The 17,607-nt window shown below is 40.7% G+C and overlaps 1 protein-coding gene and 1 pseudogene across 2 annotated transcripts; one reads left to right on the forward strand and one right to left on the reverse strand.

Annotated features, from left to right (window-relative positions):
• Window positions 1–69: 69 nt before the first annotated feature.
• On the forward strand, window positions 70–2,442 carry LOC106983499 (peptidyl-prolyl cis-trans isomerase FKBP1A-like; annotated as a pseudogene).
• Window positions 2,443–4,406: 1,964 nt separating this feature from the next.
• On the reverse strand, window positions 4,407–15,696 carry LOC106983468 (butyrophilin subfamily 1 member A1-like). 2 transcript variants are annotated; one of them, XM_015081667.3, is made up of 10 exons: window positions 15,409–15,696; window positions 14,556–14,684; window positions 13,657–14,004; window positions 11,181–11,462; window positions 10,895–11,062; window positions 8,003–8,023; window positions 7,882–7,908; window positions 7,034–7,060; window positions 6,557–6,583; window positions 4,407–5,337 (listed from the first exon to the last, which is right to left on the reverse strand). In XM_015081667.3, exons 2-10 carry the CDS (start codon window positions 14,632–14,634, stop codon window positions 4,697–4,699), a joined length of 1,620 nt encoding a protein of 539 aa, XP_014937153.3. In that variant the 5' UTR covers window positions 14,635–14,684; window positions 15,409–15,696; the 3' UTR covers window positions 4,407–4,696. The 2 variants fall into 2 exon arrangements, with proteins under 2 accessions (XP_014937153.3, XP_053078940.1); XM_053222965.1 differs by lacking the exon at window positions 8,003–8,023.
• Window positions 15,697–17,607: the final 1,911 nt, after the last annotated feature.

The raw sequence follows: 17,607 nt of genomic DNA on the forward strand, positions 1-17,607 counted from the left end.
ATGAAAACAACATTTCAGAGCCAGGGAGCTGCCCCCCAGGCCCACAGTGGGTCTGCCTGTCTGCCCAGCCTCTGCTGCAGCCATGGGAGTGCAGGAGTAGACCATCTCCCCTGGAGGTGGGTGAACCTTGTCCAAGCATGGTCAGACGTATGTGGTGTACTACCCAGTGATACTTGAAGATGGAAAAAAATTGTATTCTTCCCAGGATGGAAACAATCCCTTTACATTTATGCTAGGCATGTAGGAGGTGATCCGAGGTTGGGAAGAAAGGATTGCCCAGGTGAGTGTGGGTCAGAGAGTAAAATTGTCTCCCTAGACTACATCTACAGTGTGGTGCCACTGAGAACCCAGGCATCATCCCACCAAATGCTACTGTCCTCTTTGGCATGGAGCTTCTGAAACTGGAATGACAGGAATGACAGGGCCTCCTCCCCATTCTTCGATGTGTCATGGAGGGATCCAGTGACTCCAGAAGCACATGTGAATCATATGGAGCTTTTTCTGACATTCCACAACACTCTGTATAAACATGACCCTGACTGAATATGTTCTGGCACCCAGCTCTTTGCTCTTTCCCTTTCTTCCCCTAAGTGTGTTGAACTAAACTATATGCCATAAATGTCGTTACTCATTTTATTTAGTTTTTGCTTTTGGGGTGAAGGTTCAGTTTCAGTCTTTTGGATCTAAGTTTCCATGTAAGTATTAGTCAAGTATTAACAGCACAGGTAATGGGTTAACTTTAGAATAGGAATTGGTGTGGGTTGGGTGGGGGAGAATGCAAGAATCTTTATTTTATTATTTTGGATGAAATTTTTATCTGTAATATATTAAACATTCTTGCTGCTGCACTGCTAAGTCATAGCAGATTTGAGGTGTTATTGAGGGCCTGCTCTCCAAGTTGAGACATGTCCTTGGGTCAAATTAAAAGTCCTACCTAAAACTAAAGTGGGGAGTGGGAGATCCTTGCCTCCAATATACCATGCCAGTCTCCCGTTAAACCCTCTGCCTTTTTGTTTGTTTGTTTGGTTTTGTTTTTTTTAATATAATTTATTGTCAAGTTGGCTTACATATAACACCCAGTGCTCATCCCAACAAGTGCTCTCCTCAATGCCCATCACCCATTGTCCCCTCTGTCCCATCCCCCATCCACTCTCAGTTTGTTATCTGTATTCAAGAGTCTCTTGTGGTTTGCCTCCCTCCCTCTCAGTTTGTTTGTAATTAATTTTTTCCCCTTCCCTTCCCCCATGGTCTTCTGTTAAGTTTCTCAAGATCCACAGATGAGTGAAAACATATGATATCTGTCCTTCTCTGACTGACTTATCTCACTCAGCATAATACCTTCCAGTTCCATCCATGTTGCTGCAAATGGCATGATTTCATTCTTTCTCATTGCCAAGTAGTATTCCATTGTATATATAAACCACATCTTCTTCATTCATTCATCATTCATCCATTCATCAGTTGATGGACATTTAGGCTCTTTCCATAACTTGGCTATTGTTGAATGCGCTGCTATAAACATTCGGGTACATGTGGCCCTATGCATCAGCACTCCTGTATCCCTTGGGTAAATTCCTAGCAGCGCTATTGCTGGGCCATAGGCAGATCATTCTCACTGAGTTGCTGGACACTACAGGTATCTGTGCCCAGGCTAGGAGGGACCTCTGAAACCTTCTTTGTGGCCTGGCTTATTATTACTATTTTTTTTCCATCCTGTGGTTTTTTTAATGGATATTCAGGACTTTTGTAATTTCATAGCTATCCAAGCTCTACTTCCCCAATTGTAAAAACTTTAATCAAAAGTTTAAAATGAAAGGACACCTGGGTGGCCCAGTTGGCTGAGTGTCTGACTCTTGATTTTGGCTCAGGTCACCATGCTTCATGAGATTGAGCCCTGTGTCAGGCTCTGTGTTGATAACATGGAACCTGCTTGGGATGTTCTCTCTCCATCTCTCCTTGGCCCTCCCCCACTCTCTGTCTCTCAAAATGAACATTTTATTAAAAAATTTTTAACATTTTTATTTATTTTTGAGAGAGAGACAGAGTGCAAGCGGAGGAGGAGCAGAGAGAGAGGGAGACACACAATCCGAAGCAGGTTCCAGGCTCCAAGCTGTCAGCACAGAACCCCACACAGGGATCAAACCCACAAACCATGAGATCATGACCTGAGCCAAAGTCAGATGCTTAACCGATGGAGCCACTCAGGCATCCCAATAAACATTTTTTTTAAGTTTAAAGTGATGGGGCGTCTGGGTGGCTCAGTCAATTAATTAGGTATCTGACTTCGACTCAGGTCATGATCTCATGGTCCGTCCATGGATTTTAGCCCCGTGTCGGGCTCTGTGCTAACAGCTGAGAGCCTGGAGATTGCTTTGGATTCTGTGTCTCCCTCTCTCTCTGCCCCTCCCGTTTGCCCCTCCCCCCCTCAAAAACAAATAAATGTTAAAAATTTTTTTTAGAGTTTAAATTGAAGGTGCTGGTTATAGTCATCCAATGAAAGTCCAGACATCATGACAAACCCTTGAGTGTTGTCTTGAGAAAAGCTTCAGTGTCTCCTGGTTTTGGATGTTCAGCTACCCCTGCTCATCTGTTTCCTTGCTTTTCTTCCCCCCTCTCACCTTTTGCTGTCCTGCATAATGATTTGGTGAGAGAAATTATTGCTGTCTACCCACTCCCACCTCCCCACACTACATATGCATGTCAAGTTTTATTATTGCAATAAAAGTGCTTTTATGCTGGCCTTTCTAAAACAAAAAAAATGAGTGGAGGAGTAACAGGTGGAAGCATTCTGTAGTTTCTTCAGTTGAGATACTTAAAAACACATCTGGAAACCTCATGCTGATTGTCCAGGGTATATAACAAACATAAAATATCCAAAACTCAACCTGTTATCCTTCCTGTTCCATATCACAGTTTCAATCCCATTTGTTCCTATTTTGTGGTTATCTCCATGTAAAGGGTTCTTATGTCCAGAAATCCCTTCTCATCCACCATGTCCATTTGATTATGGCTATTAATGCTTGTCCACCATTCATTTACCTCTCTCCTGACTCTATTTTTGCTTGCTTATTATATAAGCCCTCCATTTACTGTCAGTAAATTTAATATTCTGGGCTCTGGTTTCATTCTTCCTGGGTTTCAATACTGCCTATAATGCATCAGCAGAATGTTGCTAAGGAGATACATCTTCCAAGAGAGGTTGATAATGAGACGTATGGTTTAAAGATCCGTTAATAGTGTATACAAATCTAAGTGGATCTCTTCTATCTCCAGGAAGAGGGAGCTTTTTTAACAGGAGAAGCTCATATTTTATATCCTTGAAGACATAGGCTTAGTTGCATTAAAGGTAAAGAAACCCTGAAGAGTGGGAAGAAGATGGTCAGAAAGAAAAAAAATTATATATATATATATATATATATATATATATATATATACACACACACACACATATCAGCATTCTCAATGACTTTTTCTCCATGAAGACTGTAGATGTTTCTTCATTCTTATTTGACTATTTTTCTCTAAAAACATAAACTGCAACATCAATTCCTTTTTCATTCACATACTCACATAGGGCACAATTCAGGACCTGCTAATCAGTGAGAATTTGGTAAAAAACAACAACAAAGAGGGTGTGTGTATGTGGGGGGTGGGTAGGTTTCTCTCACAGAAGTCTTGGGCTCCTGCTCAAATGGTTTATAGTTTTATATTAGTCTTCCCTACCCCATGGCAGACTCCAAGTTTAGAGGTCAATGGCTGAAGAAAGGACAAGCTGAGCTATTAACTTTCACAAAACTTGGACAGTTTTGTGTATCTCTAACACTAGTAACATGTATCAAGAATTTACTCAACTGTGATTCTTCCCTTCAAACACCACCCCCTCCTTCATATTTGATAACAAAACTAGTAAGAAGAGAGATTTTTGTCTTTAAATGCAGTTTCTTTAAATGTTTATTTATTTTTTAGACAAAGAGAGTGTGACCAGGAAGGGACAGAGAAAGGGGGGACAGAGGATCCAAATCAGGCTCTGCGCTGACAGTAGAAAGCCCAATGCAGGCCTCGAAGTTACGAACCAAACTGTGAGATCATGACCTGAGCTGAAGTCAGATGCTTAACCGACTGGGTCAGAGCCACCCAGGCACCCCTCTTTAAATGTAGTTTTAAAAATGCTACTTCAACACACACTGAGTACCAGAACAGAAGAGAGGCCATGCACTTGTTTGGGATTTTCTTGTGACAACTTGCTGCTGCTCAAAAAAGACACTGAATTTCCCCAAAACCAATACGAGAGGAAACTCCCCCAGACATTTTGTAGTTGCCCCATTTCTCTTTCTGCCTCTCTTTTTGAAAGGGGCTGAAAATGTACCTAGTGAAGCTGACCTACTCTCCACGCAGGGACAGCTTTCTTTTTTTTTTTCTTTTAATGTTTATTTATTTTTGAGAGAGAGAACAGTGTGCAAGTGGGGGAAGGGCAGAGAGAGAGAGGGAGACACAGAATCTGAAACAGGCTCCAGGCTCTGAGCTGTCTGCATAGAGCCCAGCGTGGGGCTTGAACTCAAGAACTGTGAGATCATGACCTGAGCCGAAGTCAGATACTTAACTGGCTGAGCCACCCAGGCGCCCAGGGCAGCTTTCTTTGAGAATATACTTATAAGAAGCCTGAGCAGAGACAGCAGAAGTGCTGACATTTCACCTCTTATGAAGGTAATAGAGGATTAGCTTCTTGGGCAACACCCATATCACGACTCTTTAAATGATTCTTTGGAGAAGACTCAGGGTAATTTTCAGTGTCATCTGAAGCTGAGCAGATGGTCACATATGTGCCAGCACCCTGAAGGCTTAAATAAGGACGGAGGGTCCCATAGAAGGTGATTCCAGTAAAGGAATAGATGTGGGATCCATCAACCATGTTGTAAAAGGACACATCCTTATCCTCCAAGTCCAGGAAAACTCCTATCCTTTGAGGATGCTGTCTCAGTGACAGAAACTCTAGGTGGGTGAAGAGAACTCCTTTGTTATATGCAATCACCCAGAAATTCTTCTCTGGACTTTCTACAAACCACTCATCTCTCTCTGCTGTATCTGAGCAAACACCCACAGCCCATCTAGGTTCAAGTCCAACTTCTGTGCCTATATTGACTTCTATCTCCCAGTAATGTCTCCCTGTGGTAAAGCAATTCTGGCCCAGAACACTGAAGATGGTTTCAGATTCCCCTTGTCCTTGGCGTACTGAAGCATCACAATTCTGAGGAGCATTTCCCATTAAAGAAACTTGTTTTCTATTCTCAGATAGGATGAGGTTGTGATGAGCTGTGTCTGGATCCAGAGTAACAGCAACTGCAAATGTAGGGGGGAGGGGGGGATAGGTCATTCCACAGTGGAAAGTGGTTGTCCTTAGGAAAGATGCTGTCACTTTATGCTTGCTCTGAGTAATTAGGCCCTGTCATATTCCAGTCACAGTGTATCTACTTTCATTTAAGCTTCTTTGGTATCATTTTCATTTAGAATCATTTATTATGTAATAATTAAGTCACCCACTTCTCATGCACTCTTATTAGATTTCTAATGGCTGAAATCTTAGGCTCTGTAGTCAGAAAGATCTGAATTTTGATAATCACTCTGTCTTTAGTAAGGGTGATCTTGAAATTACTTTGTTTCTCTCAGCTTCACTTTACCCTCATAATCATGGATACAATTATGATACCTCAGCATAGGACTGTTGTGAGAAATAAACAAGATAATGTGTAGAGAACTCAGAACTAGGTCTTGCCCATGATGAACGCTTGGTAAATTTTTTAGCTTCCAATATTTATGGAAACACTAATACCAGTAGTAATAGCAGACTCCAGTACTGATACCAGCAATAATTAATCTGTTCTTCTGAAATCAAACATCGTCAATAGTCAGAATTTTTCTCATAAGAATTTGTATGTGGGAATACTAGAATGTGCTTTAATTTGGGGAGGATTGAATTAACTAGGAAACATTTGTGGATGCAGGGATATTCAGAGTAAAGCAACATGTACTAGAAACTGATAATCAACTCATAATTCTGGAAAGACTCTAAGATAGTTTTCCACTTACACTGAGATACAATGAGCTAGTCCCTGTCTCAGGCTGATGTAATAGACTTCCTTCTTACTGAACTGCTCTTGCAGTGTTATTCACACGAATAAATCCACCGTATCACTAAGTCTCAGATTGAGAAGTCAATTCCTCAGGGAAATTCCTTTAATCCACCGTATTTTTCTCATGGAAATCTCTTGTTCTTTCATAACCTTCATTACAACTTGTACATGTATTTTTCCATGAAATCAGAGATCAGATATCCTTTATTTATTTGACCCTGCATAAACAGTTCTATAAATTAATTGTAAATGAATGAATGATATCAGAAAAGTAAGAAATCTGTTCACATTTCAGCATGAGATTGAGACTGAACTGAAAGCCATGAAATGAAAAACCAACCAGGTTTTATTGAGAGTTTATATAAATGTAAGAGTTTCTAATTTGTGATAGAAGAGATTGTGCGGGTCAAAATAATAAGGTCACTCACCTGTTTCAAACTGTTCTTTTCTCCAGTCTAAAACGAAAAAAAAAATCATATAAGAAAATACATCAAGAACATGTCTTCTCACCTGGGTGACTCAGTTGGCAAAGCGTGGGACTTTGGCTCAGTTCATGATCTCACAGCTCGTGAGTTCGAGCCCCGCGTCAGGCTCCGTGCTGACAGCTCAGAGCCTGGAGTCTGCTTCCAATTCTGTATTTCTCTCTTGCTCTGCCTCTCCCCTGCTTATGCTCTGTCTCTCTCTCTCTCTCTCTCTCTCTCTCTCTCAAGAACAAATAAAACATTAAAAAAGTTTTTGAAAAAAAAGAACATGTCTTCTCAACTAGGAGAGAGAATCCCCTGTATTTTTTTGAAGTCCCACATTCAAAATCAATTTTCCAGAATATAGCATGTCTTTGAAAAATGCCCTAGAATTGCCTCATGAAATCCTGGGGTGCCTGAAGTCCCAAGACATCTGTTACTCACCAGCATATAACTTTGCTTTTCTCCAGTCTGAAATAAAACAAAGGAATTAGATTCTCTCATCCTTAAGACCTTCACTCCAGACTATTAAATTGTTACAACCACATGAGATATGAAGATTTATAATAGTGCTATATTTCTGTATTAATCACCTCAATGACAGCTCTGGGGTATTTGTCTCCTTCAGTCTCCTGTTCTATTTCTCACATTTTCCACATTCCGCCAACATATCTGTGATAGAATAGGAGGTTCTGATTCTTTTGGGAGAAGGATAAGATAAACTTGAATTGTGAGAGTGTATTGTAAAGCCTAAAACTTCATGTGCTGCCTTGACATCTTTGGACCTCATAGGGCTCTAAACGCCATAAGCTCCCCTTCTCTCACCAGATATGCCTCCAATCAGCAGGAAAATCTCCACATTCAACTAATTTCCCTACCAGTCAAGCCAGCTGAACCCCACCTGGTCCTCAACGTAATGGCTTTCACCTTCCTATCAACCTGAAAAGTTACTCAGACAAGCCAATCATATACTTCCAAGGAGACTAGTAGAATTTCATCTTATTATTACTAAAAAGCCTGCTTCCCTCAGCCCTTGCTGGTTCACTCTGTTCCCAAGTGAAAACCCATGTGGTCTGCATGACTTGTGGTGTCCTCCTCCCCCAGGATAGGAGTATAGGTGATTAATAAACTGCTGTCAAGCTCATATGTCCAGTGTTGGATGTCATGTGTCTAACCATCTTATCCTAATTAGGGTGGGGGATCCCTTCCTCACTAGCAAGGTGAATAGGGTATGATAAGAACAGAGGGACAGATGAGATGACTGGTCCAACCACAACACTGATATAACTTACCTTGTTGATATAATTGCTTTCTTCTCCCTGAAAAGGAATAACAACCTATGAGGTGCAAAGTACCAGCATGGAGTAAGGACTCTATTTCTTGTACTAGAGCAAAGAAAAATGGAAAACTTACCAAGCTCTTTCTCAAGTGATTCTAAAAAGGAAAGAAAATAACAAAACATTTTATGGAAAAAAAGTCCAGACTACATTTCCTAAGCTCAGGTCCTGAACACTACTTCCATATACCTAGATCAAGAAATTCACCTTAATTGAGAATTACTGTGACCATTTTTTTTTCTAACTCCATGTTTATAGCAGTGAGTTTTCTCTCTCCATTGGAGAGAAGATCCTAGGCTCCATGTCTTACTGGAGGTCTTGGGACTCTAACTAAGTACACTCCTATCTCTATGTTCCTATAGATGCCATTTATATATACAGCCAACAGGGGAGGATGGCGGTGTAGGAGGACGCTGGGCTCACCGTGTCCTGATGATCACTTAGATTCCATCTACACCTGCCTAAATAACCCAGAAAACCGCCAGAAGACTAGCAGAACGGAGTCTCTGGAGCCAAGCACAGGCGAGAGGCCCACGGAAGAGGGTAGGAAGGGCAGTGAGGTGGTGCGCGCTCCACGGACTGGCGGGAGGGAGCCGGGGCAGAGGGGCGGCCCACCGGCCAAGCAGAGTCTGGCTTGCAAAAGCGGAGGGGCCGGACAGAGTGTGTTCTGACAGCAAGCAGGACTTAACATCTGGAAGGTTATAAGCTAACAGCTCTGCTTGGAGAATGGGAGGGCTGGAAGACAACGGGAGGGAGAGTTGTTGAGCCCTGGACAACAGAGCTCAGCTTGGCGGGGAACAACGGCGCTCACCAGCACCATTTCCCTCACCCATCTCCCAGCCAAAATCCCAAAGGGAACCAGTTCCTGCCAGGGAACTTGCTTGCACTGCGCAAACACCCAACTCTGTGCTTCTGCAGATCCATCCCTCCAGCGGCAGGTCTGACTCCCTCCCTGTGCCACAGGGCCCCTCCCGAAGTGGATCTCAGAAGGAAAAGAGAGCTGAGCCTGTCCCTCCCACCCCTGTGCACCTTGCCGATCCACCCCAGCTAATATGCCAGATCCCCAGCACCACAAGCCTGGCAGTGTCCAAGTAGCCCAGATGGGCCATGCCACCCCACAGTGAATCCCGCCCCTAGGAGAGGGGAAGAGAAGGCAGACACCAGTCTGACTGTGGCGCCAGCTGTGGGCTGGGGGCAGACATCAGGTCTGACTGCGGCCCCACCCACCAACGCAAGTTATTCAAGACAGCACAGGGGAAGTGCCCCACAGTTCCACACCACTCCAGGGACTATCCAAAATGATGAAATGGAAGAATTCCCCTCAAAAGAATCTCCAGGAATAACAACAGCTAACGAACTGATCAAAAAGGATTTAAACAATATAACAGAAAGTGAATTTAGAATAATAGTCATAAAATTAATCGCTGGGCTTGAAAACAGTATAAAGGACAGCAGAGAATCTATTGCTACAGAGATCAAGGGACTAAGGAACAGTCAGGAGGAGCTAAAAAATGCTATAAACGAGCTGCAAAATAAAATGGAAACGACCACGGCTCAGATTGAAGAGGCATAGGAGAGAATAGGTGAACTAGAAGATAAAGCTATGGAAAAAGAGGAAGCTGAGAAATAGAGAGATAAAAAAAATCCAGGAGTATGAGAGGAAAATTAGAGAACTAAGTGATGCACTAAAGAGAAATAATCTACTCATAATTGGTATCCCAGAGGAGGAAGAGAGAGGGAAAGGTGCTGAAGGTGTACTTGAATAACTCATAGCTGAGAACTTCCCTGATCTGGGGAAGGAAAAAGGCATTGAAATCCAAGAGGCACAGAGAACGCCCTTCAGACGTAACTTGAATCGATCTTCTGCACGACACATCATAGTGAAACTGGCAAAATACAAGGATAAAGAGAAAATTCTGAAAGCAGCTAGGGATATAAAGGGAGACCTATAAGACCCGTGACCGATCTCTCTACTGAAACTTGGCAGGCCAGAAAGGAATGGCAGGAGATCTTCAATGTGATGAACAGAAAAAATTTGCAGCCGAGAATCCTTTATCCAGCAAGTCTGTCATTTAGAATAGAAGGAGAGATAAAGGTCTTCCCAAACAAACAAAAACTGAAGGAATTCCTCACCACTAAACCAGCCCTACTAGAGATCCCAAGGGGGATCCTGTGAGACAAAGTACCAGAGACATCGCTACAAGCATGAAACCTACAGACATCAAAATGACTCTAAACCCATATCTTTCTATAATAACACTGAACGTAAATGGACTAAATGTGCCAACCAAAAGACACAGGGTATCAGAATGGATAAAAAACCAAGACCCATCTATTTGCTGTCTACAAGAGGCTCATTTTAGACCTGAGGACACCTTCAGATTGAAAGTGAGGGGATGGAGAACTATTTTTCATGCCACTGGAAGTCAAAAGAAAGCTGGAGTAGCCATACTTCTATCATACAAACTAGACTTTAAATTAAAGGCTGTAACAAGAGATGAAGAAGGGCATTATATAATAATCACAGGGTCTATCCATCAGGAAGAGCTAACAATTATACATGTCTATGTGTTGAATATGGGAGCCCCCAAATATATACAACAATTACCCACAAACATAAGCAACCTTATTGATAAGAATGTGGTAATTGCAGGGGACTTTAACACTCCACTTACAGAAATGGATAGATCATCTAGACACATGGTCAATAAAGAAACAAGGGCCCTGAATGACACATTGGATCAGATGGACTTGACAGATATATTTAGAACTCTGCGTCCCAAAGCAACAGAATAGACTTTCTTCTCGAGTGCACATGGAACATTCTCCAAGATAGATCACATACTGGGTCACAAAACAGCCCTTCATAAGTATACAAGAATTGAGATCATACCATGCATACTTTTATATATACAGCCAACAAACCCATAAATTCACAGATCCCACCAAGTCTGATTCACAGTTTTACCTTTGTCTTTACTTTCTTTCTCTTTTTCTGTCTGGGCTTCCTGTGCTCTCTTCTTCTCCTGTCGTTCTTTCCAGGCCAAAAACACAACAGCACCCAGGAATATCCCAAGTATGATAAAAGTCACAGCAAATGCCGTCATCCAAGGGGAGGTCCTAGGGAAGAAGGATTCTGATACAGAGGTCCCAAAGACTTGATTAAAAACATACACCAAGCAATCCTACTCCATCCTAGTTCTTAAATGTCCCTTCCTTACCCTTATCCTGTCCCCCAAATGAGCAACACTGACCTGGGATAGAAATGGTTTCCACCTGCTCTTGTCCAAAGAAGGGGTTCTTCATGGAGCAGGACACTTCTCTCTTTGAACTGTCTCTTACAATGAGGGATGCCTCTATTTGAAATAACCCATCGTCATCCTGGGTCTCAACCTCAGAAAGAGATGGTATCTTCTCTCCCATTGCATCTTTCCATTGCACCTCAGGCTGGGGAAACCACCTCTTGCCTGTGCATGTCAGTCTTATTCCTGTACCTTCTGGACCTACCATGAAAACATGAGGACCAGAACCCAGACCTGGAGAGGAGAAAGTCATTCATTTGAGACGTGGACACTTTTGGCCCAGAAGTCCCTAATTTATACAGTAACACCAGTGTGGGGATATGGACAAAGCACCATCATTCTTGGTGGGAGGAGAGGGTTTGTTTTCTTCTCTTACGAGGTAAACGGGTAATTGTAGTAAAATCTCAAGAGATTTGAAGCTGACACTAGGTCTTCATACTGATGCCTAGCACATTTTCTCTACCCAGGCATATCTGCAATTGGCCATAGAAGGAAAAAAGCAGAGCAAATTTTACCAATGTTAATTTCTTTCAGGAACACACCAATATATCTATATCTATCCATTCCACTTACTGAAGTCTCTAGAACCACTACCTTTCTGTGATTAAACTGAGTCTTGTAGTCACTTCCTTAAACAATCTCATTTTGTAATGTTTTCCAAATTTTCTTTCTTCCTCTGAGTACAGAATAACAAAAAGATGAAGATAGCCAGGTGAAATGATTCCATGAAGGAGTCAATATGTTTTTCACTTTTACACTCTCATTTATTTATTTTCCCTCCACAACCTCTCCTGATTCCAACTGTAATATTTCAGCTTCAGGAATATTTTTTTGGCTTAAAGCATAACTGAATGGAGAAGACGACTCTCTTGCTGTATTGCTGAGTGTACAAATTAGTGAAAGTAATTGTGCAGTATGGGTGGAAAGAAGAATGTTAATGAGCTAGTGTCCATACGGGGAACAGAAGGAAGCTTTGGTAGATTGAATGGGAGGTTTCTCAAAACCTAACAGAGACAGAGATCTTCAGGGCTTCTAGAAGGGTAGCATCAAAAGTTTTTAATAATATCCGTAACTTAATCTTTGCAGTTAATGGAAGAGATTAACAAAGTCTGGGATGATGATCATCCTAGCACTAACCAGTGAGGGCCCAAGACTGGAGCTGAATCCTGAATGCTTTGGGCTGCATAGGACCTTTGCACAGTGATTACTCAAGAGAAAGAGGGGCAGGAAGCCCCAGTAAGAATTAAGACAAAGCTTCACACTAGCTCGATTGGCTGGGGGCTCAAAGATTCAATTTTGTATTTAAACAAGTTACAATAAACATTTTAAAGGTTAGTTTATGAACAGAGATTAAGGTCTGCTACATAAATATATTATAATAATTATATAATATATAACATATATTATAATATATAATATATAATAAAATAATATAATCATATATTGTTATATTATATAATATATACTATATTATTGTACTATTATTTTATTATATATAATTATATATTACTATATATATAGTATATAGTATATATAGTAATATATATAATTATATATTATTATATATAATATTATATGTAATTAGTGATATCTTTATATAAATATATAACTGGAAGGACATAGAACAATCTGGTATTGATAGTTACTTTGGAGGAGAAAAAGGAGAAAAAGGAATATTGAAAGGACAGAAGGACAGAAGGATTATCAACTTATATTTTCTATATTTTTTGAATTGTTGGAGTTTGATACAATGAGTTATAATTTTATTGTAATTAAAAATAAAACAGCACCAATGGTGCCAAAATTGACAGTGGCCAATTCAACGTCCTATGGACCAAGGCTCAGTCATTCCAGCTTTTCACACTGGTCTCTCTCTTCAGGGCCTTTTTATTTCCCAAAAGCTACACAGTTGATGGTTTCCTCTACTTCTGCTTCACTTAGTCACTGAGCGTCAGTTATTTTCTGGCCTCAATCCTCTGGTGACAACTTTTGTTCTCTGCAATACCTGTCCACCCTGCCCAACCCCCATAGTCACTTCCTCCAAACAGTGCATTCAAGACTCAACCACTGACATTCCCAGCTGAGCCTCTACCCAACACAGCAGCCAACTAGGACTCTGGTCTCTGATGGTAATTTTAGGGAATCATGGTGTCTTCCTTCAAAATGTGTGAGGAGAGACATATCAGAGAAATAAATGATCTATTTTTTATGGCAGATACTTATGGAAGTCATTGAATATTAAAGTACAGCACAATAAATGTATAAATAGATTAAGAGAATTTCGGATTAAACCCAGGGTCGAGGACGTTGACCAGCTCCCAGAATATGTACCTTTTTGTCTCTGTTCTGTTCACCATCCTCCCCAGAAATCAAATGCAGAGCACTTACATTCCCTTAGAACGATCTGTGTTCTCAGATAATTACTCACCGATCACCTTCAGCTCCAAAGTGGCTTCTTGAAATTCACTGCCTTTTTTAAAAAAACACTTGTATATTCCACTGTCTGAGATCCGGAGACTGTAGATTCTCACAGATACTCTTCCCTCAGTGATGTAATCTTTCACCAACTCTGCTCTCCCTTTGAAATCTACCAGCTGTTCTCCCACCTGCTCCATTCCATCCTGATATACATACACAGCCTCTGAGAATTCAGAACGGAACCACCGCAGCTCCATATTCTCTGCACTCATGGCCGGGGACACGTGACAGGGCAGCACTGTGTCCATGCCCAGCATGGCTACAATTGGCTCTGAGGGGCTGATAACCAAGAATGAATCTGTGGAATATAGCCATAGTGAACAGAATATCAATGACCTGTCTGGACATTTTGGAATACAGCATCATTATTGGCCCAGTAGAAGCCCGTAGACATTGTCATTCATACACTAGTTTCCATAGCAAACATTCAGACTGAAGATGGTGGTGCACAAGACAAAGAGTATCTCTACCCAATCAATAGGGTAATCTCTTATTGAACAAATAATTTTTTAATTGCAATGGTGAGAAATTCTATGAAGAAGTAGGGAAGAGTGTTGGGAAATCATGAAACCAGGGTTTTTAATTAGGTCTTGGGCTCAGAAAAATGTGTTCTTCATGAAGCAGAGACCTGAGTGAATTAGAAGGCATTAGTGAAATAATTCCAGCTGGTCTTTCTCTCTAAACTAATCATATAATGGCTTATTTGCCCTCATGTATGGGCAGATAAATCATTATATCAAAATGAAGGATTTGTAATTAACCCAGGCATATAGTGATAGGGTAATTTACTCCTGTTCAGAGAATAAAAGAATCCAAGAATATAAAGTACAAAATATAAAATATTCTTACCTGAGCCCCACATGGACACCTGGAGAAGTAGGAGAGAGAAGAAGTCTCTTAGCAGAGAGAAGTCCAGGAAACCCACCATCTTTCCCAGAGCAGACAACAGTATGACACAGAGTAAGGTCCTGAAAATAGCTAGGGTAAAGACAAAAATGGGATCCATAAGGTAAAAAAAAAAAAAAAAAAAGTCATAGTTAAGACAATTTGCAGTGATTCTAAGAAATGGCCTCCAGAAGCTCTCAAACAACTGTAGTGTGTCTCTCAGAGAACATCAGAGAAGCCTCTAACACTCCCAAAAAAAGAACTTTTGTTTCCCTTTTCAAGGAAACAGTCTGTTTTAAAGTTTATTTATTTATTTTGAGAGAGAGAGCAGGGGGAGGAGCAGAGAGAGAAAATCCCAAGCAGGCTCCATGCTGAGCCCCAACACGGGCTTGTTCCCACAAACGATGAGACCATGACCTGAGCCGAAATCAAGAGTTGGATGCTTAACCAACTGAGCCACCCAGTGAACAGTCCCTCCAAGTGAACAGTCTTCATCTCAACAGCCAAGTTCTGCAATGACAAATCTGTCCACAATCTCTCTAAATTCTTCTCTAACTCAAGAATATTTTTTTCCAATGGACAAAGAGACAGAAGGGAGGCAATGAGCAACCACAGAAAGAGATGGCTTTAGTACAAACATTAATTTGGCTTCAACAAATTCTACTTCCCCTCACCGCCCACCCCCCACCACATTCCTATCTGATGGAGGAGCACATATAACTTGGTTTGTCCTCTGTCAGTCAGCCCTTAGGATCCTTGCCCAAATGCTCTCACTTCCCTCTCTCTTGCCCATCACCCACAAAAATGCAACACTCACATCTTTTACATTCTTCTTACAGAAGTGAAGACATTCTGAAACTTCTCAGACTCAGGCCACAGGCACCATGGATAAATACTCTCATCCATTCCTTCCAGTTACCTGCTCTTGGCTGCCAACAGGTATCTCCAAGATGCCAAGAGGATATCAGACTTTGCAAAACATGGGGTCTAGGAGGAAGCCTGGGGTGGTTTTTTAAGGGGGTTGAGACAACTGGAAGAAAGACGGCCCCTACATAGGAATCTCTCAGCAGTATACTTCTCTTTGACGATACTGACACACTCAAAACCGAAAGTAAAATAAGATAAGGAAAGAAAACTTTGACCTGTCATGTATAGTAAATCTATCTAATGATTACTTGCTTATAAAATATAGATAGGATCAAAAGCAAGTCATTTCTTTCTTTCTGAGAAATATATTGTCTAGGTTAATAGCATAGATATTAGAACTTGACTACCTAAGATTCTGGTGAGGCTATTTACAACTTATGATTTTAAGCAAGTTACACAACCTATCTGTGCCTCAGTTTCCTCATGTGACAATGGGTTGGATAATAGTATGTACCCTATTTTGGGTGAGGAGTACACAAGTGTATGTAAAGCACTTAGAAGAGTGTCAATAACTTATAGATTATGTGTAAGTTGTTAGCAATTTTTATTTTAATGTCTTGCTCATTCACCATAATATGTCTGCCATTCTGATGAGAATTTTGGACTCCCTCATTTCATTAGGCAGGGAACTGAGAAGACATGGGCACATTCATACTCTCTAACTCATCTCCCAGACAGAAATTTTCTCCACTAACATCCAGATTTTATCCATCTCAACAAGGATAAAAGAAAAACAGTATTAAAATTTCCCAAATGATCCTCTTAGATTTTCATCTTCATTCAATGCTATAAATAATGAGAGAGGTAAGGATGAGATTACTGTCCCCTGTCTACATAAATCATTTTTGTTTTGAAGATCGTTTAAGGTCTATGAATTCTAGAATAATTGTTTCTTGCTTAGAATGACAGAAATTCTGAGTTAGAGACTAAAAATTTTTTTAAAACTCTAATTTACATTTTTGAAACTCTGTGTCTAAGATTAAATATCTATAAATGGTTTATAAGAGACATAGAGAACAAGAAATAAATACAAACCAGACACATTCTAATACAGTTGTAGATATGGCACTATTAATTTTTAAAAAAATAACATTCAGAGAAATTCAAAGAAACAAAATTGTCCTTTCAAATAGATACATTTAGTAACAACAAAGACTTTTGGATGGTGCTAATAGCATACAGTTGAATTAAAAAATGCAAAATCAGAAGCTTCTGGGTGGCTCAGTTGGTGAAGCATCCGACTTTGGCTCAGGTCATGATCTCACAGCTTGTGATTTCGAGCCCACATCAGGCTCTGTGCTGACAGCTCGGAGCCTGGAGCCTGCTTCAGATTCTGTGTCTCCCTCTCTCTCTCTGCCCCTCCCCCACTCATGCTCTGTCTCTCTCTCTCTCAAAAATAAATAAACATTAAAAAAATTAAAAAACGCAAAATCAGTTGGGAACTCAAAAAGGAATTTTAGGGGGCGCCTGGGTGGCTCAGTCGGTTGAGCGTCCGACTTCAGCCCGGGTCACGATCTCGCGGTCTGTGAGTTCGAGCCCCGCGTCAGGCTCTGGGCTGGTGGCTCAGAGCCTGGAGCCTGCTTCCGATTCTGTGTCTCCCTCTCTCTCTGCCCCTCCCCCGTTCATGCTCTGTCTCTCTCTGTCTCAAGAATAAATAAACGTTAAAAAAAATTTTTTTTTAAATTAAAAAAAAGGAATTTTAGTTATAATTTAGTCAGAAATTAACAGAACTATTATAGAAACATATAAATGAAGTTATAGAAGTTATGTTATATAAACTATGCTATATCAAACCTTTATGACTTTGTGAGATCCAACAATTTCTCTTAATTTTTGATTAATATAAATCCACTGCAGACAATTAACATGGATTAGTAGAAATGACCCAGTGTGACACTTATCTAACTCCTTCCTCCATTGTGCTGGGAGTTCCAGATCTTTTCCAGCTGTTCTTATATAAACAAATACAAAATATCTGCTTATTTCAAGCATTCTTTTTGAAACTTGCTTAAGTATGTAATCTCAATAGGGATTTGGATTTACATTTTCTAAACAGTCAGGGATTCAACATGAATGTGAACACTTGAAT

Source organism: Acinonyx jubatus, chromosome B2, assembly GCF_027475565.1.
Source record: "Acinonyx jubatus isolate Ajub_Pintada_27869175 chromosome B2, VMU_Ajub_asm_v1.0, whole genome shotgun sequence".
Classification (NCBI taxonomy): domain Eukaryota; kingdom Metazoa; phylum Chordata; class Mammalia; order Carnivora; family Felidae; genus Acinonyx; species Acinonyx jubatus.